The 23,197-nt window shown below is 47.1% G+C and overlaps 3 protein-coding genes across 3 annotated transcripts; all 3 read right to left on the reverse strand.

Annotated features, from left to right (window-relative positions):
* Nucleotides 1–391: 391 nt before the first annotated feature.
* On the reverse strand, nucleotides 392–997 carry F5891DRAFT_944509 (uncharacterized protein; the record flags this gene model as incomplete). Its single annotated transcript, XM_041374557.1, has 1 exon — nucleotides 392–997. A coding segment is annotated over one exon (606 nt), but the record flags the coding sequence as incomplete, so codon positions are not given.
* A 9,760-nt stretch (nucleotides 998–10,757) lies between these two features.
* F5891DRAFT_1183736 (uncharacterized protein) lies at nucleotides 10,758–11,572 on the reverse strand (the record flags this gene model as incomplete). Its single annotated transcript, XM_041366341.1, has 3 exons — nucleotides 10,758–10,958; nucleotides 11,006–11,302; nucleotides 11,357–11,572. 3 exons carry the CDS (start codon nucleotides 11,570–11,572, stop codon nucleotides 10,758–10,760), a joined length of 714 nt encoding a protein of 237 aa, XP_041230625.1.
* A 171-nt stretch (nucleotides 11,573–11,743) lies between these two features.
* On the reverse strand, nucleotides 11,744–12,022 carry F5891DRAFT_944351 (uncharacterized protein; the record flags this gene model as incomplete). The annotated part of the gene is made up of 1 exon (XM_041374540.1): nucleotides 11,744–12,022. A coding segment is annotated over one exon (279 nt), but the record flags the coding sequence as incomplete, so codon positions are not given.
* Nucleotides 12,023–23,197: the final 11,175 nt, after the last annotated feature.

Below are 23,197 nucleotides of genomic sequence, written 5' to 3' on the forward strand. Positions count from 1 at the left end.
AACAGGTGAGACGATGAGTAGATTGGAAAATTTGAATAGGTGAAGTGGCCGAGAAAAGGGTGGTATGATTAATGAAGAACGATGAGTTCTGGTTCTGTGAGAAATAAATGACGAGCAAACTGACCTGAATGGCCGCTGAGGTTTCTCTCTCCCTTTTCTCGTTGAAAAGTTCCTCCCTCGCCTCGAACAGCAAGTCCTGGTTGATCTCTTCGAGACTCCAGCTCTGAGATGATCCGATGGTGAGGTGCCAGCATCGTCGCTGCTGTGATTGGTAGAGGAGCAATGCTTTCTGTTTGAGGGTGTCTGCGACGTGACGCCAGTGGTGCGACTGAAGCGCAGACCAGAACTGGACGTGCATCAGAATTCGGTCCTCTGGCCAGTCATATACTTTCATCATGGAGATCATGTGGGGGGCAGCTTCGTTGAATTCCTCCCAAGTAAGATTCTCATCCTTGACTACCGGAGCAGCTTTGGGATCTTTCACTGCTGCGGCTGGTACCCACGAATGTAGGCCGTCCGTGGATGGAATCATGACTAACGCATCCGGCTCCGCTATCAGGTTGGATGCTTTGGCCTCGTCCAGGCCTCTGTTGGTGAAGTAATGAAGCTCGCAGTAATCGCCAGCTTTCAGCTTGCGTGTCGCGTATTGGGCAGGAAGTATGGTTGGATCGGATGGGACCTTACCACGCACGAGCGGTGCGTACTTGTTTTTATTTTTCTTCCTTTCTTCTAGGCGAGCTGCTTCCTGCTCCTCTCTGAGCTGTTGCAGGCGCTCTTCTTCTTCGTCTTCTTCCCTCTGACGGGTGAGCCTCGCTTGACGTTGCTTGAGTGCCCAACATTCCTTATCAGCATTGTTGTTGATGGTCCATAGCGCTGCTAGCAAACAAGCGGCTTGCTCCGCAGTAATGCCGTCTTCGACTAATTGCTGACGCGCTTCTTGATATTCATCCAAAGCAAAGTCTGGCCTTATGGCTTCATTGGGGTCTTCGGACGGCATATGGGAACAGGCACTAGGCCCGAGAAGCAAAAGAAATAGAATAGAATGCTAACATTTAGAATAAACAGAGGGTGCTGCGAGGTGGGCAGAAGCAAGAAGTGCTGCGCCACCTCGCTTGTTCGCACGTAGACTCAAATCTCTGCTGACCTCGTGCCTCGGTCAGCTTAGATAATCACCTTCCTCCTGCTTTACCCTCTGTCGCCACTCCAATCACTCAGCCTTCGCAGCACCCTTCACCACTTCCCCTTGTACCTGCCCGGCGTTCTGGCAGGGCCAAAGTACTTACACCGGCTGGATGCACCTACGCAGAGGAGATGACGGCCACTAAGGATCGTATTGCGCGCTTACGCAACTCATGGGCAGCGCACATGGCAGAGTCTGCTCACTCGAGTGAAGGGGTGAGGGAGATGGCAAATATAGATGAAGGAAAAGATGCAGGAATAGACGCAGGAATAGAGGAGAACTTAGTGGATATAGAGCCGAATGTCGACATTCCCGAAGTCTACGCTAACGTCATGATTGAAGAGCACGCACATATCACCATCCGCAGTGACCGCAAATGAGACCCCAACAGCCCTGGGTACAACATGCAAATTCCCCCAGCTACGTACGACGAAGCCATATTGCGCACTGATTGCGACGACTGGCTGGCGGCTATGTGAAAAGAGCTTCGCATTATGGACGAAATGCACGTCTATGAGCTCGCTCCCCTCCCCAGCGGTCGCAAAGCAATAGGCAACCATTGGGTTCTCGAATTCAAAGAAGACAACAAGGGAGGATCAGCATTCAAAGCATGCCTTGTCGCTCAAGGGTTTTCACAGATACCGGGAGTGGACTACGGTGCAACATTCATGCCAGTACTAAAAACCTGTGTCCCTACGCCTCATCGCTGCTCCCACCTGCAAAAACGACTGGGAGCTCCACTCATTTGACACAACTCGAGCCTTCCTCTGGGGCGTACTCAAGGAGGACATAGACATATACATGCGCCAACCTAGAGGCTTTGAAGAGGGCGACTGGAGGGTGCAGGTTTGGCAGATGCTCCGCACTATATACAGCTTGAAGCAGTCTGCAATGGAGTGGTACGAGCAGGTCAGAGCAGTCATGGGAGAGTTGGGCTTCTCACGTTGTGAGGTCGACTATGCAGTCTTCATCTTCGACAGTCATGCAACTGGCACTCACATTGTCTGTATAATCGGATTCCACGTGGATGACGGTATGGGAATGTCAAACTCACCATCATTCCTGACATAGGTGAAGCAGCAGATTCACAAGCGTTTTGGGATAAAGGACATGGGCCCAGTCACTAAGTTTCTCGGCATACAGTTCGAATGTAACCGAGGCTCCCATCAACTCTGGCTGCACCAGGGTGAGTATATCACATATCTGCTAGAGGAATACGGCATGCTCGATTGCAATCCTGTCCGTCTCCCTCTCGACTCTCACCACCCGTTCGGCAAGCCTGATGACACCCATGACGCAGTACTCAACATCCTCACCCAATTCCGCAAACTCGTGGGTGAATTGCTCTTCCTTGCAGTCTGCATCCGCCCAGACATATCCTACGCCGTGAACTCACTCGCACAGCACAATTCCAATGCTACTCCTGCACACTATGCAGCTGCAAAGCAGCTCCTGCGATATCTCTCTGGCACCATCAACCTCTGTCTGCACTACAGGGGTGCCAATGTTGATGACGACCTTCACACCTACTGTGATGCCGACTGGGCCAGCTCTCCCATAGATTGCCTGTCTATTTCAGGATATATTTGGTTTTACGCTGGGGGTGTCATAGCTCACGTCTCAAAGAAGCAGACAACACACGCACTGTTGTCAACTGAAGCTGAGTACATGGCTGCCATGCATGTCATTCAGGAAGGCTTGTGGATTAAATCCCTCCTTGTCGCTCTCCACATTAACATCCCGTTCCCCATCATCATCCATATGGACAACACGGGCACGATTTCATTGTCAGCAGAGGCTAGGAACCACATCCGCTTGAAACATATTGATGTGCGGTATCATTTTATTCGCAAGCATGTTGAACGAGGCACATTCCTGCTGACATGGGTCTCATCGCACAAAAACATGGCAGATATCTTGACGAAAGCACTCCTGCGTCCACTCTTCGAAAAACACATGCCCGGTGTAGAGACTCGTGCGCCTCAATGCTGAGTATGGGACCCTTACCCATACATTCCTATATGATCCAGCTCTAATCCAAAGGGCCAGTCTCATGCGCACTTGTGCGCCTTAGGTACACTCGCGCGCACTCAGGCGCGCCTTACCTGCGCACACGCTATGCGCAATTTGTGCGCGTGTTCGTGCGCCTCCTCCTGGGTCTTCGCGCTACTGTCCATCCATTCATCCCATGTCCTTACTGATTTGCTGGTGCGTTATTTCTATCTCATTCATTGAACTAACGAAATCTTCGGTCCGATGTTCGCGCTACATATAGAAAGACTATTTAAACTTAGTTATAATTAGAGTTGATATGGTTACTCGGTTCGGAAGCGCGCCGCATAGCGAAATCTTCCTTCTTAAATACAGAGGGATTCTTTTTGGTTCTGGTACTTACTTTCTCCTTATCTCGGGGTACTGGAAAGTGTATAGATCACCTCCCTGCTTGAAATCAGATCATATCCTTCTATCAACTATCATCTGAGCATCCATTCCTCATTAAGGATCTTTTCCCTTAACGCTCTTAGCGTGCCATCGCTTCGTGTGTGCACATTCTCAAACCTCCCGCTCACGCGCGCCTTCGCCTCGCTTATGCGTGCCTTCGCGCGCGTTACCTTCTCGCGCCTGTTAGTGCCTGCCTAGCTCATAGAGTTTCCCTCCATTTTTATTCCGAGGAACTTCTCTCAGTGGTTGTCCTTTGGGTTGAGTCGTTGTCTCGTATCCTGGTCTTGCTGTAGAGCACCCATTAGTTTTAAGTGTCTTCACCTATAGCCAAGATTCCTCTTCTACACCGGCCTCCAACTGGTGTCTCAGTGAGGGGGTGTGTTGACGATCAATGATGTAACGCAGGTGCATGCTACCATCTCCGGAGGATGAACCTCCGGAGCTTCTTTACTTTACCTTTTCCAGTCGTTATCATCCTTTACCTTTTCTAGTCCTTATCATCTCTTGGCACCTTCTGCACCATATGTCGTCCTCACCGGTACTGATGTCACCGGCAGCTTCCCTCGCTTAGATTCCCTTACTTATATGTTCTTGTCCCCGTAGTTTCACCTCAGCGTCGTTTATCACGTCCCGCTGAGGTATGCCTTCTTGCTCACTAGTACTTGACCCTTGCTGACATACCCTAGACTTGTCCTAGGTAGATTCAATGTTAGTGTTGTTTATCACGTCCCGCTGAGACTTGTCCTAACTTCATACAGATTGTTGGCAGTACAAGGTGGTGGCAATCTGCTGGCATTGCAGATAGAGTCAACTGTTTGATGAGGAATTTCAGGTGGTTCCTTCGCAGCTTCGCCAACATTCAGCACATAAAGCAAGGTGTCTTCCTGTCCCCTTCAGATTTATTTGATCCTCATTTATACAATGCATTTCTTCTGTGTGCTTGCTGTTGTTGCTGATTTAAAGGCATTTAAAAGTGTGTTCTTTCTCATTTGTATTTGATCCATTGTTGATCTCGAGAACCACTTTCATAGATCTACAAATGCGGGAACGAGGTATGCCTCACCCAGGTAGTACCGCTTAGACCAGGAAGATAATCCTCCTTGCGAACGGTCAGGATGTGGTCAGAGGATGAAAGTCATTCACCATGTTTCCTTCATGGACTGACTGGGTCACGATATTCAAGTTCTGATGTCTACCAAGCTTAACGATGCCGCAGTCATGGATGCTGCTCTTCATCTAATTGCAAGACATAAAACATGCCCTCAGCTGCAGATATCGGAGCACTCAGCACGGTGGAAACCATGAAGCTGGAAAACATTATATAAGGTTGACTTAATCGTGGAAGCCCAGGCTTTTGAGCACCAGAAATCAATCGCTGCATTCGTCAAGGGTGGGTCATTGGTGTCATGGATCATCTGATGTTGTATTTATTTTTGCAACAGGCATGGTGGTCGAGTCGTCACCCATCATTCTGATATGCAAATGAAATACAACATTGACACTGTCAATGAATACATTATAAAGCGTATACCTATCCTGGTCTGCAACTTTGCTTCCGATCCCAGTTTTATCGTTGTCTGTTCCTTTGATATCGACAAGCCTAGTGCTGATATTGATGAGCTCAAATGTGGTTCTATCCTCACAGACATCCTACGGGTTAGAGCAAGAATTCAAGCTTCATCCAGGGATTCTACCAAAAGACACTCAGGGCTGGAACCGTGCAAGCCTGTTTCCAGCAAGATTGTCTCCCTGTACGCCGAAAACAATTGCTTGCAGTTTGACTAAGATTGACCCTATGCTATGCAGAGCGGATCGTCCCGTCGGTCAAGTGCTGGGTGCGATTGTAAGCCTCCAAAAGTCGATACTGGTGAGCATCCTCATTTTTGATATGCTTTCGTGTTCTGACAGAATCTAGAGTTTGAGATCATTTTGTTCTTTTTCTGCCATTTGCTGGGCATTCATCGAGGGTTCACCTGACTTCACTCGTGTGTGCTGAGGTTGGAGAGGAGGTCGCGCTTTCAAGAAGCATCGAGAAGTATCGATGACTTGTAGGCAAGTGTTTCTGTTGACTTAGTAGACTGAATCGCCACCTACTTGAAGTGGAGGTGCAGTGGCAGCAGCCGGTGCTTGCAAAAACTGGGCTTGAGAAGCGCCATTAGAATGTTGTGTGGTACTGCTCTTGGTAGGACGTGGGGTGCTTGTGGCAGGATGAACTAGATGATGCCGTTCTTGGTGCTGAGGACAGAGAGGGTGCCGCGGATACTGAAGAGGATTATGGTGACTATGCTGAGTATTAGAATGCATTGGAAGGACTTGTCTTTCAGCCGTGTGAGGGAAGAAATATATTACATTACTATTGTATTGATAATTCTTGCATACATTAGTACATGTGCGAGTGACGTGGTTATAACATTACTTTGTCATCTGGGAGCCTTACAATGCCTGGCACAACGCCTGTAAGGCCTGTACATATATTACAGTGACCTATCTCCATATAATACGAGGGAACGGATGTGCATAATATCCCGTATGATACGGGCCAGCGGACCATGGGCTCATGATAAAAATATCCTTGACTATGACAGATGGGCCGGGAGGCAAATTATTCCCGATGGAGGCGGGTGGGCCCATGCAGGGAATATATAGAGTAGATGAGTGGGCCGATGTACATGAATATTAGGTAGACGGGTGGGCCGAGGTAGTTGGATATTATGCAGATGGGTGTATTAAGGTAGATGTGTATGAGAGAGATGGGTAGGTACTTGTTATCACATTCACGGGTGGGCCCAGACACATATTAAATTAGACGGGTGGGCTGAGGGTGTTATAAAATATTGTATTATACGGGTGGGCCCAGACGCATATTAATTAGACCGGTGGGCCGAGGGTGTTGTATGGGATGTTGTATTAGACGGGTGGATCAAGGGTGGTATAAAATATAGATGGGTGGGCCCATGTGTATCATAATTGTAGACATGATGGAGCTGAGGTAGTTGTACATCAACTAAATCAGAGGAGGTAATAAATCAAAGTTACCAAGTTCCCGGAGCATCAGGTGATCTCCTGACATGGCAGTGCGAAGCTTGTGTTGCCCTATGAGACGCCAAGTTCCAACCACCAGAATTTGAGTCAACTGTACCGAGTTCCGAGTTCCGGGACCCAGAACTCAACACATAATTTAGTTAATACTTTTGATGGTGCACAGGTTGTCTTGCAGAATGTGGAATCCGGGGTGCGAAGCTTGTGTTGCCCTATGAGAAGCCAAGTTCCGACCACCAGAATTGGAGTCAACTGTACTGAGTTCCGAGTTCTGTTATGCACTCAAATAGATCTGTTATGTAGAGCCCTAAGAGGGGCGTCGTCCGCTAATGTTCGTGATGTAACCAGAAGGGTCTGGTGTAGCGACTGAGACTGGCGATGTCGAGTCGGCAGATATCAGAGGCACGCGTGTCACGTGACTTCCAAGACGGATGTCTTCAAGTCACTGACATTCTCAAAGTAAGGACAGTCTTGTCCGAACGATGAGTAGTCGATCGAGGTAGACTTAGGCGCGATGAGCACCTAAGAAAAGATACTAGAGACTGAAGCTGAGGGGGCTTCAGAGGGAAGTATGTTCGAGGGAAGATTGAGTAGATTCAAGTTAGGGAATCTAGTACAGAGTGACCGACTACTTATACTAAGTGGAAAGGGTTAAGGGCAAGGCTACCATACTGTAGGTAAGGGCAAAGGGGAAACGGAAAGGGTATAGGTACGCTGGTAGCAGAGCCTGATTAGTGATGTGAGGTCGAATGCGGAATGAGACCGAGAAACGTTGGAACGAGCCAACAGTAAGTGATACAATGCGCAGCACGCATGAGTCAGAGGGAAGATAAGACAAGATAAGGAAAGCCACATTGGTGGCACGAGTCAGAACAAGTCATAGCCCGAAGGCATGTGCGCACGTTGGTGCGATAGAAGGGGGATGAGGGATGGGAACGGTCCCGAGGATCCGGTCAACGGATAGTCGGTAGAGAAGTATGAGCCGGAGGCATACGAGGGCGAGGACGAAGGGGAAAAATGATAGGGGGGCCATGTAGCCGATGTTACTTGTAACAAGTTCCGAGTTCCAGGACCCGGAACTCAACACATAATTTAGTTAATACTTTCCATGTTAAATGGCCAACCGAAATTGAGATGTTTCTGAAGAGAGCAGCAGGTGCTCTCTTGACATGGCCTCTGATGGTGCTTAGGTTGTCTTGCAGAATGTGGAATCCGGGGTGCGAAGTTTGTGTTGCCCTACAAGAAGCCAAGTTCCGACCACCAACATGTGAGTCAACCGTACTCAGAGGAGGTAATAAATCAAAGTTACCAAGTTCCTGGAGCAGCAGGTGATCTCCTGACATGGCTGTATGAAGCTTGTGTTGCCCTACGAGACGCCAAATTCCGACCACCCAAATATGGGTCAACCGTACCGACTTCCGAGTTCCGGGACCCGGGAGTCAACAAATGAATATCTGATGACCAGCGAGTCAACCTTACTCAGAGGAGGTAATAAATCAAGGTTACCGAGTTCCCGGAGCTGCAGGTGATCTCCTGATATGGCTGTGCGAAGCTTGTGTTGCCCTACGAGACGCCAAATTCCGACCACCCAAATATGGGTCAACCATACCGACTTCTGAGTTCCAGGACCCGGGAGTCAACAAATGAATATCTGATGACCAGCACACTTCCAATCAGGTAGTATTTCATTGAGCAATGGATAATAATACATCTTTGACAGCCAAAATTATCCAAGGCTCCCTTATCTGATCCTCTCTATCTCCACCCCCTATAACACCAAAGTCCGGACATCCAGCATTCAGCGTCTGATTTCCCAAGATTAACATCCAGCATGAACGGTTCTTCCCCTTCCCCTCCTGATAGCATAAACATCTGGCACACTTGGGCCCTGACTGTGACTTATGAAGCAGGGGAATATACTGAACAGAAATTCAAGGCAGAGAAGACTGGAGGAGGCCCAGCCATACCTTCCCCCAACCTAGACACTGATCTGGTGATGGCATGCGATCGCTTGGCTGATGTACTCATAAAGGCATCTAAAAATCCCAGTGGGTCTTCCTGCAGATTCGAAAAATTCATTTTATCATTCAAATTCATGCATGACAGTTCAGATGCAGATGGATATTGCAAGATATAGCAAATTGATCTCCCCAAAGGACACCGGGCATAATGAACATAGAGAGGCGAGGTTGCTTGAGAGGTGTCCTCCTGGCCATGAAGGCAAAAGGTTGGTTGACGAACCTGCCACAATTGTTGATGCATCCGGTGCCATCATTGCATGGTACCTCCCAGATGCCCTGACTGACACCACCCAGGTGTGTAATATACATTGTTACTCAATAGATATTGAATATTAATGGAACCTACAGAAGGAAATCAGGGAGGCCACCGATTTGCTCGCTCCAAGCCTCGAAAAAAGTGTAAGGGCTGATGGCAATTGGCGAACTAATCAAAAGTTGTTCAACCAGGGCTCGGAAGATGTTGGACCAACTCCCAGATGCATCAATCTATCTCCGGCATGGTTTCAACAGGGACACGAGGTAGGATCTGATGGGATGGTGATTCCGGCAGTCATACTCACCAATCCCAAAGAATGTGTCAGATCCGGAGGTATCTGCATCATTGAAGGGACCTTCCTGCGAGAATATCCTCAAACCCATTGCAAGGCCAGCAGCCTTCGCGTCCATGGCACTCAGAGTCATGCATCCTGAGCAGTACTGGGCAGGGTTGAGAACCTTGTCAAACCTTGGAAATATAGCAGTAAGCAAGGATCTGCCACAGATGCCGGAGGCCCTGCAGTACTGGGCATCCGTGTTTAACACCCTCTCCATCATTTCCAATCAGGAAACCCCCCATCATCGAGACCACATGTCCATTGCTGAATGCTTCGACATTCTCACCACCGTGGGGAACTATTCTAATGCTCGGATGACAATGCCAAACCTTCAGCTGGAGTTCAAGTACAATTCCGGCTGTATGATTGCGTTTTCCGGAAGGATTGTGAGACATGGAGTTTATGATGTGGAAGGGGATCGGATTGCTTGGGCATGGTATATGAGGGATGCTGTTCACATTTACACTGGTGTTCCATCATGTGGATGGGCTAGTGTGGATGGTGCATACAGCGTGTGAAAGATCAAACAAAGAGCAAGCATTGTGACCTATATACATTCCAACAAATGAATACCATGTACCAATTGTGATCCGGACCTCAATACTCAATTTTGAGCATTTCCAAAGTGATATGTGGGACTGAATAATTTGGATGCAAGCCTCGGTATTCAATAATTGGAACTCGGGACTTGACATGTGGGAGTCCCGAGTGCCGGGGTACTGAGTCCCAACACCCGGACCTCAGCACGTGATATTTGAGACTGGGGGAAGATGTATAAATACGCTTGAATTAACATTTGTTATTGCCATACACATTTGACAAAACCCTGAACCCCGACATTGTGGACTCCGGACTCGACACTGTTCTGAATACAGAGTCCCGGATGCCCAGGTCCCGAGTCCCGAATTTCGGAGGTCAGGGTTCAGCGACCCGGAGCTTGGCAACTGTGTTGGGTGTCAGGGCATCCGGGGCATTGGAGATAGCATTTGTCAGTATTTTGCGTTTCATGGTTCATGTTTCTTGGTTAAGGAATCAGGCGTCAGGGACTCAGTATTGAGAACAGTGTTGAGTCCCATGTCACGAGCTCCGAGTCCCGAGTCCTGGACGCCCAGGTCCTGAGTTCCGAATTTCGGAGGTCAGGGTTCGGCGACCCGGAGCTTGGCAACTGCTGGGTGTGGGTTTCGGGACTCGGGACTCGGGACTCAGAGCTTGTGACCTGGGACTTGACACTGTTCTGAATACCAAGTCCCTGGTCCCCAATTCCATATTCACCCAACATGAACCATGAAACGCAAAATACTGACACATGCTATCTCCAATGGTCTGGATACCCTGACACCCAACACAGTTGCCGAGCTCCGGGTCTCTGAACCCTGACCTCTGAAATTCAGGACTCGGGACCTGGGCGTCCGGGACTCGGATGTGAGATTTTTGAATGCATAAAATATGTTACATCTTGTATACAATGAAGACTGAATGGGACTACACTCCTTTGCCTTTTCTCAATTTCTCTAACATATCAGTGTACATCTTCACCTCTCCCATCTTGGCTTTGATGCCCTGATCTTGCTCCTCCATCCATGCTTCCATGCGTTCTTTGATGAACCTCAGTCCCATGAGTGGTGGAGTCGAAGTGTTTTTCAACTTCTCTGGAAGAACCAAAGCATCATCCTCAACATTAAGCTGAAACAGATAAGTCATCAATCAAGGTAATTCAGCTAACATCTTACCGCCCAATACTGGTAGTGAGAGACGCAGGAAGCCATTATTTCATCCCACTGCCATGGTTGATCAGGGATTGTGGTGTTTCCCATCCACCATGGACATGTATATGCAAACACAATCCGGGACGGATGTCCTGCAATTGGCTCATCATGAAATGAAAGGAGGTGGAATGAAAAGACATCGTCCAGAACTGTGTTCCAGGTTAGCATGGGATACAACTTAAGGATATAAGCGACAGGGACCGGAACCACCGACACGATATTCTGTGAAGCAGAGTACTGCAGGAGTGGTGTGACAAAAGTCTGCTCACATTCTTAGCATTGACCAACAAAGTCATCAGGGCAGTGGTGACATACATTCATCTCCCATTGCAGCCCAGCTTTAAAATACTTGATCCGGTCAAAAGATAGACCATTGTTGGCAGCTTCCGTCTGATATTGAGAGATGCATGCACGGACGCGAGATCCAGCCATTGCCAATGTGCAGGAAATAGTTGCAAGACTCAGCTTCAGGGGTCGGTAATGGCTTCCGGCATTCAGAGTGCCAGAAGTGGATGCATGAGATGCAGACATGGCTGATACAGGACTATGGTGCTGGCAATACAAGTGAAAGATGGTGAAGATGTGAAGATAAGAATCACTGATGGATGGATACGAAATTCAAACTCCAACATGGGCTGACCTGGACAATTCCTGGGCCTCAATTATGTATGTGGAAAAAGGGACTTCATGAGAAAACAATGTTCATTCATCTCCAGCCTCTATCAACACATTTTGTAGGTCTTGAAAAGCTGCCTGCGCATCCTGTGCAAGCAATGAATACATTTGGGATTGCCTTCCGGCGTAGCATCCATGACCCGGAAGTCGTTTCTCCAATGATTCCTGCATGTGCTCGCCCCATTGGGTTGTTTTCCACAAAAAGAATTTACATGTCCAATCCATCTCCAATTTGACCAATAGCATTTCCTCCCTCCATCGATCCCTTAGTGCCTTTGCCCTCAGCCAATGGACTCGGTAAACTTGGCATGGGTCCAGTCAGGTAACCGCGGGATATGACATGCAAGCAGAAACTCACATTCCTCATTCCACGATTGATCAGGACCCCCGAGGTCGACTTCAACAGACCAAAACCAAGCCAAAGATTCATTTCATTGACCTCGGGCATTTGGGTCTCCCACTGCAGTGCTGATTTTGAGTTGCTCACAAAGCAGGGGTTTGTATTTCTGAAGCTGGTCTTGCCCCGGCTCAAGTTTCATCATTTGCTTCCTTGTCTTTGTATATATGCTGGCATGGAGGGAGACTGCCTGCTGCACCGACATCACCTGGGACCAAGCTCGAGTTTTCAGGGCCTGGGATTTGGCCTGCCTAATGGTTGTTCGGAACAGGATGGCCTTGTTGCAAAGGTAAATGCGGAGATTGTGAAGGGCATCATTGGCCTGCCCTTCACGAAGCGACATCTCCTGGGGAATCAGATCCTCTGCCATGCATTGTCTGCATCTATCAACCCCCAGGTTCGATGGCAATGGGATTACAGTGAGCTCGGGAGAGTTTGTCCATGTATGAGATGTCTCTGTGAAAACCTGCCGGGTCATCATCAAGATCATCTAGAATGTCTACGTCCAAGTCCTCAGGTTCATCATCTGCATCAAATCCCTCCCCGAGATATGTTAGAGCAGACCGAGCAAATCCATCTATCTGGCCTTGGAGCCGATCTCATTGATGGGTGATGTCTAATCTCTGTGTCTCAGTGGATCTTCTTCCGATCCTTCGGACCTCGATGAGCAATGCAATCTGAGCCTCTTCAATTGCTAACCCTGTTGATATCCATGTCGCCACAGATCTGCGAGAGGGTGCTGCATTGCGGGCGTTACCCTCCTCTAACAATCTAAGCTCGATCTCCTTTTTGCTAGGTGCTGAGTGCAATATTAATTCAGACCTCAATGGAGACAATGGAACTCAACTTACCCTTTTTGATATTGATCTCATATTCATCCATGGCTGAAGGATCATTCAATCTGCTTGACTGAGCTATCCTCTCCCTGGCTAACCATTCTGTCTTCAAATGTGAGGGTGCTGCTTCATCGAGTCTGTTGAATGCCTTTCCACTTTCTAAGATACCATTCCTAGCCAGTTTGTATTTCCGGCATAGAGTCCTTTTCATGCGAATCATCTTGCAGAAATTGGAGTCATTCATCTGATAATCAAGGCATTCCTTTCGGTGGGGAGATGACATTCCCTGAGCAGCAGGGGAGATCAGATTGAGCCGTGCCCATAGCATCTCCATGATCTCTCCATCAATCCGACCAATGCCTTCAATAAAGTTAGAAGCATATCGGACATAGCAGCTGTCCCTGATGGCCATGAACGTGCCACAACCTAATTCCGGGAATGATGGTTAGTTGTGGTGCCATTTCTAGAAATCGACTTCGATCCACCCGAACCCGAAAGTGTTTGTTGTATTGACAATTAATATCATAGAAGGTGACAGCCCTGGTGATACCTTCCATGTTGTGCTGGGAAGCCTCGCAAAGGGCGTAGTCCATGTTCATTTGTCTGCAAGTGACCCCCCATGGTTAACTCGTGAATGGGGAATGGTGGATGTGGCTTGCCTTTCGCCTTTCTGAAAATCCACCATGGAGTGAGGGACAAAGCAACCGTGTCTGGCACAGGCAACTCCCCCGATACCGGTGGACTCCAGCTTGTGCCTAGCAGCATTAGCTTGATTTACTGCCCGGTGATTGTTGCAGCTTGATTTTTCCACTGTGTCAGCAGCCTCTGCCAGGTGCATTTTATACCTGTCCTTTCCTACCATGAATCCAAGCCCATCGGACAGCCAAACTTCATCGAATGGCTTAATGAGATGCAGATGTTCGGCTTTGAAATTTCCGTCCATCACAAATGACCGGGTGTATTTCCAGCTTGGATCCCTAGTATTATTATGGAGGCCACATAGGTTGAGAATAGGACTCACTCATCAAGAGATTCATCCTCTGACAACAGCACATTAATCCCAGGCTGAGGACATGCCGGGCAAAATAATGCAAGTTCTCCTATGCTCGGGTTATCAGAACGATGGCCGAAGCCATGCCATTTCATTGTCTTCAACTGCCTCCACTGTCGAGCGACCCTCATGAGCTCTCTGTATCGGTCCTTGCAATGTGCTTTGTCAATATGATGTCCAGTAGATCATGAGGGTAAAGCATTACCGGAACAAGGTGTGGAAACATGCTGGAGGTCATTCGCCGGAGCTTGCTGTAATATTTCATCACGGAGGTGCCGCATTCAAGGCTGTCCAGTAGCAAATCATTGAGCACTCTGAAGGTGAACACAGTCTTTGGCCTGTTAAAAGATGCAGGGAAAAATCTGTGTCAAAACATTTGAATGTCTGGACTCATGGCATTCAGACATTCACAGCATCGAACCTCCAGGTGATGAACTCTGGACTTGTCCACAATGACCATGGTGTTTTCCTTTGGCTGGAACTCGGGTCCGGACACAAATGGCAGATCTTCAGGCTTGAGCAGGTCTTCGGGTTCATCTTCTTCAAACAAATTCCACCGATCGGTGACCACCGGACATTGTTTGCCATCATGGCCAAGGTATATAATGAGTCCCACATGAGCTAGACAACTCCGCTCGAAGAATCGCCCATTCTATTGACTGATCCAGTGGAAAGGATTGCTACAATGTTGACTCCTGCAACAGCCCATGCAATAGAGTGGCTCACCAAGACAATATTGACATTTGTACACCCCATCCTGTTGGCAGATGATGCATCTCCTGTCTTCTGGTGGAGCTTCTCGATCGAGGAGGTGATGTAGATATGATTCCTGCCTTGGCAGCCATTGCCTGAGGTAGTCATTTTGACTCTGTATTTTTGAATGCTTAGCCATAGTTTGAATGACACTCCAACATTGTACATAAACTTGCCATGGTTTTTGGGAGTTGCAAAGGCTCAAATGAGCCTTGGTCCTCCTCGTAAGTATTGTCAGGAAAGTCTTCCCAAGGAGGCGGTGCCTCAACAGGCTGAATTGTTGGTGATTCTGGGGGAGAGTTAGGCATGGACCTGTAGGCATGTCGCCTCGTGCTTGCAAGTGGGACCTTGACCCAAGTCTTCCTACCTTTGCTGCCCCTTGCTTCCACCCTGTGAGATTTTTGCACTGGGGTGCATCTACCTATCTTCATCTTGTTTATTAATGTTGCAAGCAAGGCATCAGCTCAGGTGTAATGAATTGTTATTGCAATATGATGTGGTGCAGTCCTGTTGGCTCATTACAAATTCATTTCCATTAATGGCTCAGGGTCCAATATGGGCCGATTAACCATCATTAGGCTTTGCTCAAAGTTCAACTTCGCACAATTCATTAATACTTCCACCTTGCAAATCCTTAGCCATTTCTGCATTCTGATTCACTATGGCAAGAACAGGTCATTCCACCAACACGACTTCCGGAAGACACAGGATGCGTCAACCACAGTCTCAGAAGCTCACGGACAAGGAGATTTTGGAGTTGAAGAACTACCTTCCTGAGTGGACTGCTGCCAAAAGGAGTGAGAAGCGAGCGATTTTCACTGCCATAGCAAGGGCGGCCAGGTTGTTTGCTCCTAAGTTGGACCAAAAACAATGGAAAAAGAGGAAGCAGGTGAGGCTTCTTTGTTGTGTTGAAAAACTAAATTTTTAATGTCACATTCTTTCATCAACTCTTAGGTGTACAAGACTTGGTTGTTCAACAACAAGAAAAAGAAGGAAAGGAAGGACATGATCAAGTATGGGAGGAAATGGATGCCCAGGATGGTGATCTACCAGCAGAAACGTGAAAAGGTGCTGAAGAGGATTGAGGACAAGTCCGGGGTAAAGCCAGGAGATCCTGGTATGTTCAAACATTATCAGGCGGCGGTGAAGAGAGTCATGGCTGAATTGGACGATGACAAGTTGGAGAAGGCGAAAGAAACAGCCGAAGAGTGGTCCAACAACTGTCCGCCTCCAGAGATACAAGCACAAGTGGCTTGTAAGAAGGGTCCGGCATATATGGAGCACTTTTCGAACGAGATGTGGAGGCAATGTGGGATGAGAGTGTTTGTGATGTTGGCTTGGAAGAATGAAAAGGGCAAGGTGCTGTTTGGGATGTGAGTACATTTATCCATTGATGGAGATCTTTCGTCTCAAAATATTCATGCAGGCATGATGATAATGAGGCCTTAGGAGATGGGGACAGCTTCATGAAGACGAAGGACTGAGAGGACATTGAGCCAGTGTGGCAGGAGTACGTGCAGGAACAGTTCGGTGAGTGTTTGAACCATGTATACCAGATTGAACATGTTGAGCATCACGATGATAGGCGCCGGGGCACGGGATGGAGGACATCAGGTCAAGGGAGGTCCAAAGCGAATTCGAAAACCAGCCTTCGAACTCAAAATGGATGGGGAGGGTATGCCACTCCTTCCGGACATCACCGACACCAAACTTGAGGAGAAGAAGGCCATAGTGAGGGCCTTTCTTACATCGCACTATCGTGAGTTTGTCGTCGCATCACCTGACAAATTGTTCAATGCATGGATAAAGGGATATGCTCCAGGAAGGACAAGGTGGTTGTGCCATGGAGTGCCATTGTACAAAGTCAGGATGACTTCGTGGCCCGGACATATCTTCTGGCGGATGTTGACTTGAAGCACTGGGTGCAGGATCTATCTTTTCTGCCGGAAAAACTGTAAACTTGTTGAAGGAAAAGGTCAAAATTTATCTGTCATGTAATCTGCCTAAAAATGATGAAACAAAATCATAATGTTCTTGTAAATTTCCAACGGAGAAAACTGTAAACAAATTAAAATTTTGTGGTTTCAATTTCTTCATGATATATCAGGTGAAAATTTTAGAATAATGTTCACCTTTGTCACAGAACACAATACTATACAAATAGAAGCAACATGGTGTATGATTTGTTTTGAAAAAGTATATCAGAAAAAATGAATGGAGAAATCAAAACTTTTTGTATGATGTGTTTCATGGAAAACACAGACAAAATCAGGACCACAGAACCATTTGAATTGTTCCAAACATTGTCAGAAAAGAAAATGAAAACAAGATTGTAACCTTCTGTCACGATGAATAAATCATGAATGTGGTTTCCAATATGTCCAGAGTTTGTGTGCAATCAAAATAAGGAAAAATTGAGATAAATATTAAGAACAGAAGGTGTGTGAATGATAAATGGTCCATTGACTGGTCAGATTTGCAATGTCCAATATCAATGTCCAAATTCAATGTCTGAGTCCAGTGTCAAATGTCCAAGTCCAATGTCTCATGTCTGAGTCCAATGCCCAATGTCCAATGTCCAATATCCCAGTGCAATGTTCTGAATCAGATTTCAATGTCCAAGTCAAATGTCCAATGTCTGAGTGCAATGCCCAATTTCTGAGGTCAATGTCCAATGTCTGAGTTCAATGCCCAATGTCCAAATCCAATGTCCAAGGTCAATGTCCAATGTCCGAGGTCACTGTTCAATGTCAGAGTTCAATTCCCAATGTCCAAATCCAATGTCCGACGTTGATGTCCAATGTCCTAGGTCAATGTCCAATGTCAAAATCCAATGTTCGAGGGCAATGTCCAATGTCCGAGTTCAATGCCCAATGTCCAAATCCAATGTCTGAGTTTAATGCCCAATGTCCAAATCCAATGTCCTAGGTCTCTGTTCAATGTCCGAGGTCAATGCCCAATGTCCAAATCCAATGTCCGAGGTCAATGTCCAATGTCCAAATCCAATGTCCAATGTCTGAGTTCAATGTCCAATGTCCAAGTTAAATGCCCAATGTCCAAATCCAATGTTCAATGTCCGAGGTCAATGTCCAATGTCCGATGTAGAGACTCGTGTGTCTCATGGTCTGATATGACAGCTTTACACTAGGAAGTACATAGCATGAACTTGTAGTGTCACTCTGTGCGCTACCCGCAGCTATCTCTATATGAGGCACAGCTTTCCCGCGCAACGCGCGCCATGCGCGCACCATTCCCGCGCTTCATGATGTATGCGCGCGCGCGCGCGCGTTCCCGCGCTTGCGCGCCCTATAGTGCCAGCCATTCAGATGCATCCATCCACTGTCCACCAAGCTCCCTAGTACGTATATTTCCATTTCCTTTATTAGCATAGTTCCACCTTTATTTTTATCATAGTTTCTCACTCATATATATTTTTACATACCTACTCGGTAGCGCTTCGGCTCCGCATGACTGCGCTTAGGCGCGCTATATAAGCGCCAGCAGTACATACTACACTTTACCTTACTTTACCTCCCCATTACTTATTACTACTTACTTACTACTTAGCAGAACATAGTAGAACTCTATCTGTTTACACCTCGCATCTCTCTTCTCTTATCTAGTATCATATCATCGCTTAAGTCTAACCTCTCTGTTGTTTCTGCATACGCACGCGCACGTGTTCCCGCGCCTTGCGCGCACCTGCTCTTTCTCGCGCTTCGCTTCAGCGCGTACCTGTAGATCTTCGCTGCACTCGCTTCCCCTTTAGGGTCGAATGCACTTGCCATCTCAAGTATCGCAGACTAGGCAACGCACGACCTACAACTTTTTAGATACAGTCAGGAGCATTTCTTTGTTCCTCTCAGTATTGTTGTTTCTACACCAAGTTCAATGCCCAATGTCCAAGGTCATTGCCCAATTTCCAAATCCAATGTCCGAGGTCAATGTGCAATGTCTGAGGTCCATGTCCAATGTCCGAGTTCAATGCCCAATGTTCATATCCAATGGCCAAGGTCAATCTCCAATATCCTAGTTCAATGCCCAATGTCTGAGTTCAATCTCCAATGTCTGAGGTCCATCTCCAATATCCTAGTTCAATGCCCAATGTCTGAGTTCAATCTCCAATGTCTGAGGTCCCTCTCCAATATCCTAGTTCAATGCCCAAAGTCCAAATCCAATGTCCGAGGTCAATATCTGATGTCCATTGGGCATTGAACTTGGACATTGGACAGAGACCTAGGACATTGGATTTGGACATTGGGCATTAAACTCAGACGTTGGATTTGGACATTGGGCATTGAACTCGGACATTGGACATTGGATTTGGACATTGGATATTGACCCACCTCGGACATTGGATTGGGACATTGAACATTGACCTTAGACATTGGATTGGGACATTGGGCATTGAACTCGGACATTGGACATTGCCCTCGAACATTGGATTTTGACATTGGACATTGACCTAGGACATTGGACATCAACGTCGGACATTGGATTTGGACATTGGACATTGGATTTGGACATTGGGAATTGAACTCTGACATTGAACAGTGACCTTGGACATTGGACATTGACCTTGGACATTGGACTTGGACATTTGACACTGGACTCAGACATAATTTGGACATTGATATTGGACATTGCAAATCTGACCAGTCAATGGACCATTTATCATTCACACACCCTCTGTTCTTAATATTTATCTCAATTTTTCCTTATTTTGTATTGCACACAAAATCTGGACATACCGGAAACCACATTCATGATTTATTCATCATGACAGAAGGTTACAATCTTGTTTTCATTTTCTTTTCTGACAATGTTTGGAACAATTCAAATGGTTCTGTGGTCCTGATTTTGTCTGTGTTTTTCCATGAACACATCATACAAAAAGTTTTGATTTCTCCATTCATTTTTTCTGATATACTTTTTCAAAACAAATCATACACCATGTTGCTTCTATTTGTATAGTATTGTGTTCTGTGACAAAGGTGAACATTATTCTAAAATTTTCACCTGATGTATCATGAAGAAATTGAAACCACAAAATTTTAATTTGTTTACAGTTTTCTCCGTTGGAAATTTACAAGAACATTATGATTTTGTTTCATCATTTTTAGGCAGATTACATGACAGATAAATTTTGACCTTTTCCTTCAACAAGTTTACAGTTTTTCCGGCAGAAAAGATAGATCCCGCACCCAGTGAAGGAACCTTCGAAGCTGCAAATTTGGGACACCACTACCTTGCTCCATTTCTGGTGCACTCAGCAGGAAACAGGCGAAGGTCCCACATTTCTGTTCAAAGCATGGAAGAACAAAGATGGGGACATGATACCATGTGTCATATCTGGCAACTCACCCTCTCCTCAGACTCGTATAGTGAGAAGGCAGCCAAGGGTTACCATCCGAAGGCCTCGGGAGTCATCGACAGAAGCTGAGAGTGATAAGGAGAGTGCTATCCATCATACGGAGCATGATGTGGATGATGACCTGGCTGACGGGAGACCTCCGCTGAAGAAACACAGGATGGGAGGTCCTACACCCAGAGGGCCGGCAGTCCCACGTGCAATTCCAAAGCCTCGCTCGGCCAAGCCGGCCAAAAAAGGTGCATTACTGACATCACAAATGGGAGACCTCCTTGCTGGGTTAACTGAAGATGCGATGGGCGAGGTTAGAGATGATGTTGAAATGGAAGAGAGTATCATGCTGCCGGCACAGAAAAGGAGGCAGGGCACTTGAGTCACTGTTGAACCATCCACAAGGACGACCCGGAGTAAGTTGCAAATGCCAGTAGACAGTACACCTAGAGTAACCAGAGCACGGGGACGCACTTAATGTACATATATGTTCCTGCCCTCATGTGTAATGTCATATGTGCTATTATGTATATGTCAAAGTACTAACGACCTAATTGTAAATCACAAATCACAAATCTCGAGTACCAAGGCCCGAGTATCGAACCCCAAGTACCGAACCCCGAACGCCAGGCACCGAGTACCAAGTACCAAGGCCCGAGTACCGAGCACTGAGTACCGAGCACCGAGTACCAAGCACCGAAAACCAGGCAGCGAGTACTGGGTAGGTAGAGTATACAAGTACCAAGGACTACCTACTGAGTAGGTACAGTATACAAGTACCAAGTATTAAGTACTTAGCAGGTAAAGTATACTGCAATGTGTCTACTATCAGACATTGATCAATATTTACATGTTACTTGAGTCCTCAAAGGCCTCAATGATGGTATCTAATACCTTCAGCATTTCGGAGGTTGATTCCCTTACCCTTTGCATCCTCCAGAGGTCAGCATCTGCTTTCTGCAGCTTGTTGCATGTTTCAGCCCATGCCATCCTGAATGGTCTGTCAGCCTCAAAAATTTGTGCTACTGTAGGGGCAGGAAGATCTTCATGACACTGTTGGTAATCACCCAGGCGATCTACAATTGATTGAACTTGCAGGATATTAGCAGAGATAAATAATCAAATGTTGCATACTTACTTTCAGCTCGATCATAAGATCCAATTGGCATGAACTCCTGAACCATGGCACGCAGTGCTTCATTGTTGAGTTCCGGCTCAGGCAATTGATGTTTGGCAGTTTCTGAAATAGCTTGGGAGATAACATGAGTAAAGAACATGAAATGATATGACTATACCTACAAGGTATGGGTGCCTCTGGTACAACCGAAGTGGCCGGATGAGGCTCCGGAGTCGATTCATTCACTGGGGAAATGCCATGAAAGGTGAACATGAAATAGAAAGAATGACCCCACCAGCCATAGGAAAATCGGGTACAACTGGAGCATCATCAGACAAAATCAAGGTATCCTCCAGACCAAGATACAAGTCCGGGTCATTGTAAAGGGCCAGTCCATCCGCCAGAGCCGGAGATGATGGATCTGGAAGTATGTGATGAATTTGCACATGTGGAATATGTACATTTGAATTGGAAAACATACCAGGAATCACATTCAATACATCCAAACCACCGGATGACCCGGAATCAGAGTCTAACTCATCATCCAGCCCAAGGTATATATCATCTAATGGATCTAAACCATGTCAGATCAATTGACTGAAATCAGAAAAAACAAAACATACCAAGGAACATCCAGGACTGGGAGGACTCATCCACATCCATTGAAGTGAATTCAGTGACCGGAGGGTCATGAAATCTGACCCCAGGTTGAGAACTCATGATATCTGATGAGCTGATGAACTGATGAACTGATTGATAACTGATAATGTCGAAGTTCAACAGATGGCCAGCGATTGCTGAAAGTTGAACCATGACCAAACAAACACAAACAATGAACGATTTTCAACATTGTCCTTCAATTGTATTGTTTCTTTGAAACTTCATTCTAGTGATAACAGATTTCACCCTGCTTTTAACATTCTCACATCTGTCAACTCCATCCAAATGTCTACTCAAGTTCAATCTTCCTTGGCCGACCTCAAGGCATCCACTGCTCAACTTGTGGGCATCATTGCCGGCGCCCGGCACATCCCGGCTGGCTCAGTGGACATCCACCTTGCTCTGACAAAGCAGGTCACCACTCTTTTGGTATGTTGAACTCATTAAATTAGTGTAACATTAATGTTTCTAATGTCCGGGTAGGCTGACATCATCCGGGCCTACGAGAAAGGGGAATACATCCCTGGAATTGTGGCATCCTGCTCTAAGGAGCTGATGAGGGTGCGTTCCATGACTCCCCGGGCATTGCCCAACTGGTACAGCATTGGCCATGATGACCCCCGGGTGGCTAGACACGTCTGGCGCAAGCAAGTCCGTGCCTGGGAGGCGTTGGGTGACAATTCCTGTGATCTCCCTGTTGTCCCTAACATTTCCACTGGCCCACTGACTGTCAACCTTCCGTCTCCACCTGTCCCTTCACCTGCACCTGTCCCTTCCCCCACCCCCGTCATTCCCTCACCTCCAGTCATCGCCGGACCTTCCGGCAAGACGACCCCCAAGGTCCGGGACAAAGGAAAAGGTAAGGCCACCTCCGTCGACCTGGAGCCAGAAGTTGGGGGGAGCAACAAAAGGAAGTCTCCAATGATTTCCAGACACTCCTCCCAACCTCCAAAGTTGGCGATGAAGGCACGCAAGCGTGTCAAGTCAAGTCAACTCCTGAAGTCGAAGCCGTTTGTGGAGTCAGAAGATGATGAAGACCCAATTGTTCAGGTATGTGTTCTGGCGTATTTGTGACATGCTCTCAATTTGTTGCAGCCGATTTCGTGTGGAGTGCCGGAGGTCGTCCTTCCCCAGCGCACCATTGTGGTAAGGAAGCCCCAGTCGCCTCGGTCACCTGGTTCCCCCAAGAAGCAATCATTTGGGCCTGCTTCGGTAAGTTTGCATTTTTCATTTGGACCTTAAATATATGCTCATGTGTCCACAGCTGACTGCCGGCAGTCGTCCGGAGGTTACGGTGAGTTGTTT

The sequence above is a fragment of the Suillus fuscotomentosus genome (assembly GCF_016647785.1).
Source record: "Suillus fuscotomentosus strain FC203 chromosome Unknown F5891scaffold_8, whole genome shotgun sequence".
NCBI lineage: Eukaryota > Fungi > Basidiomycota > Agaricomycetes > Boletales > Suillaceae > Suillus > Suillus fuscotomentosus.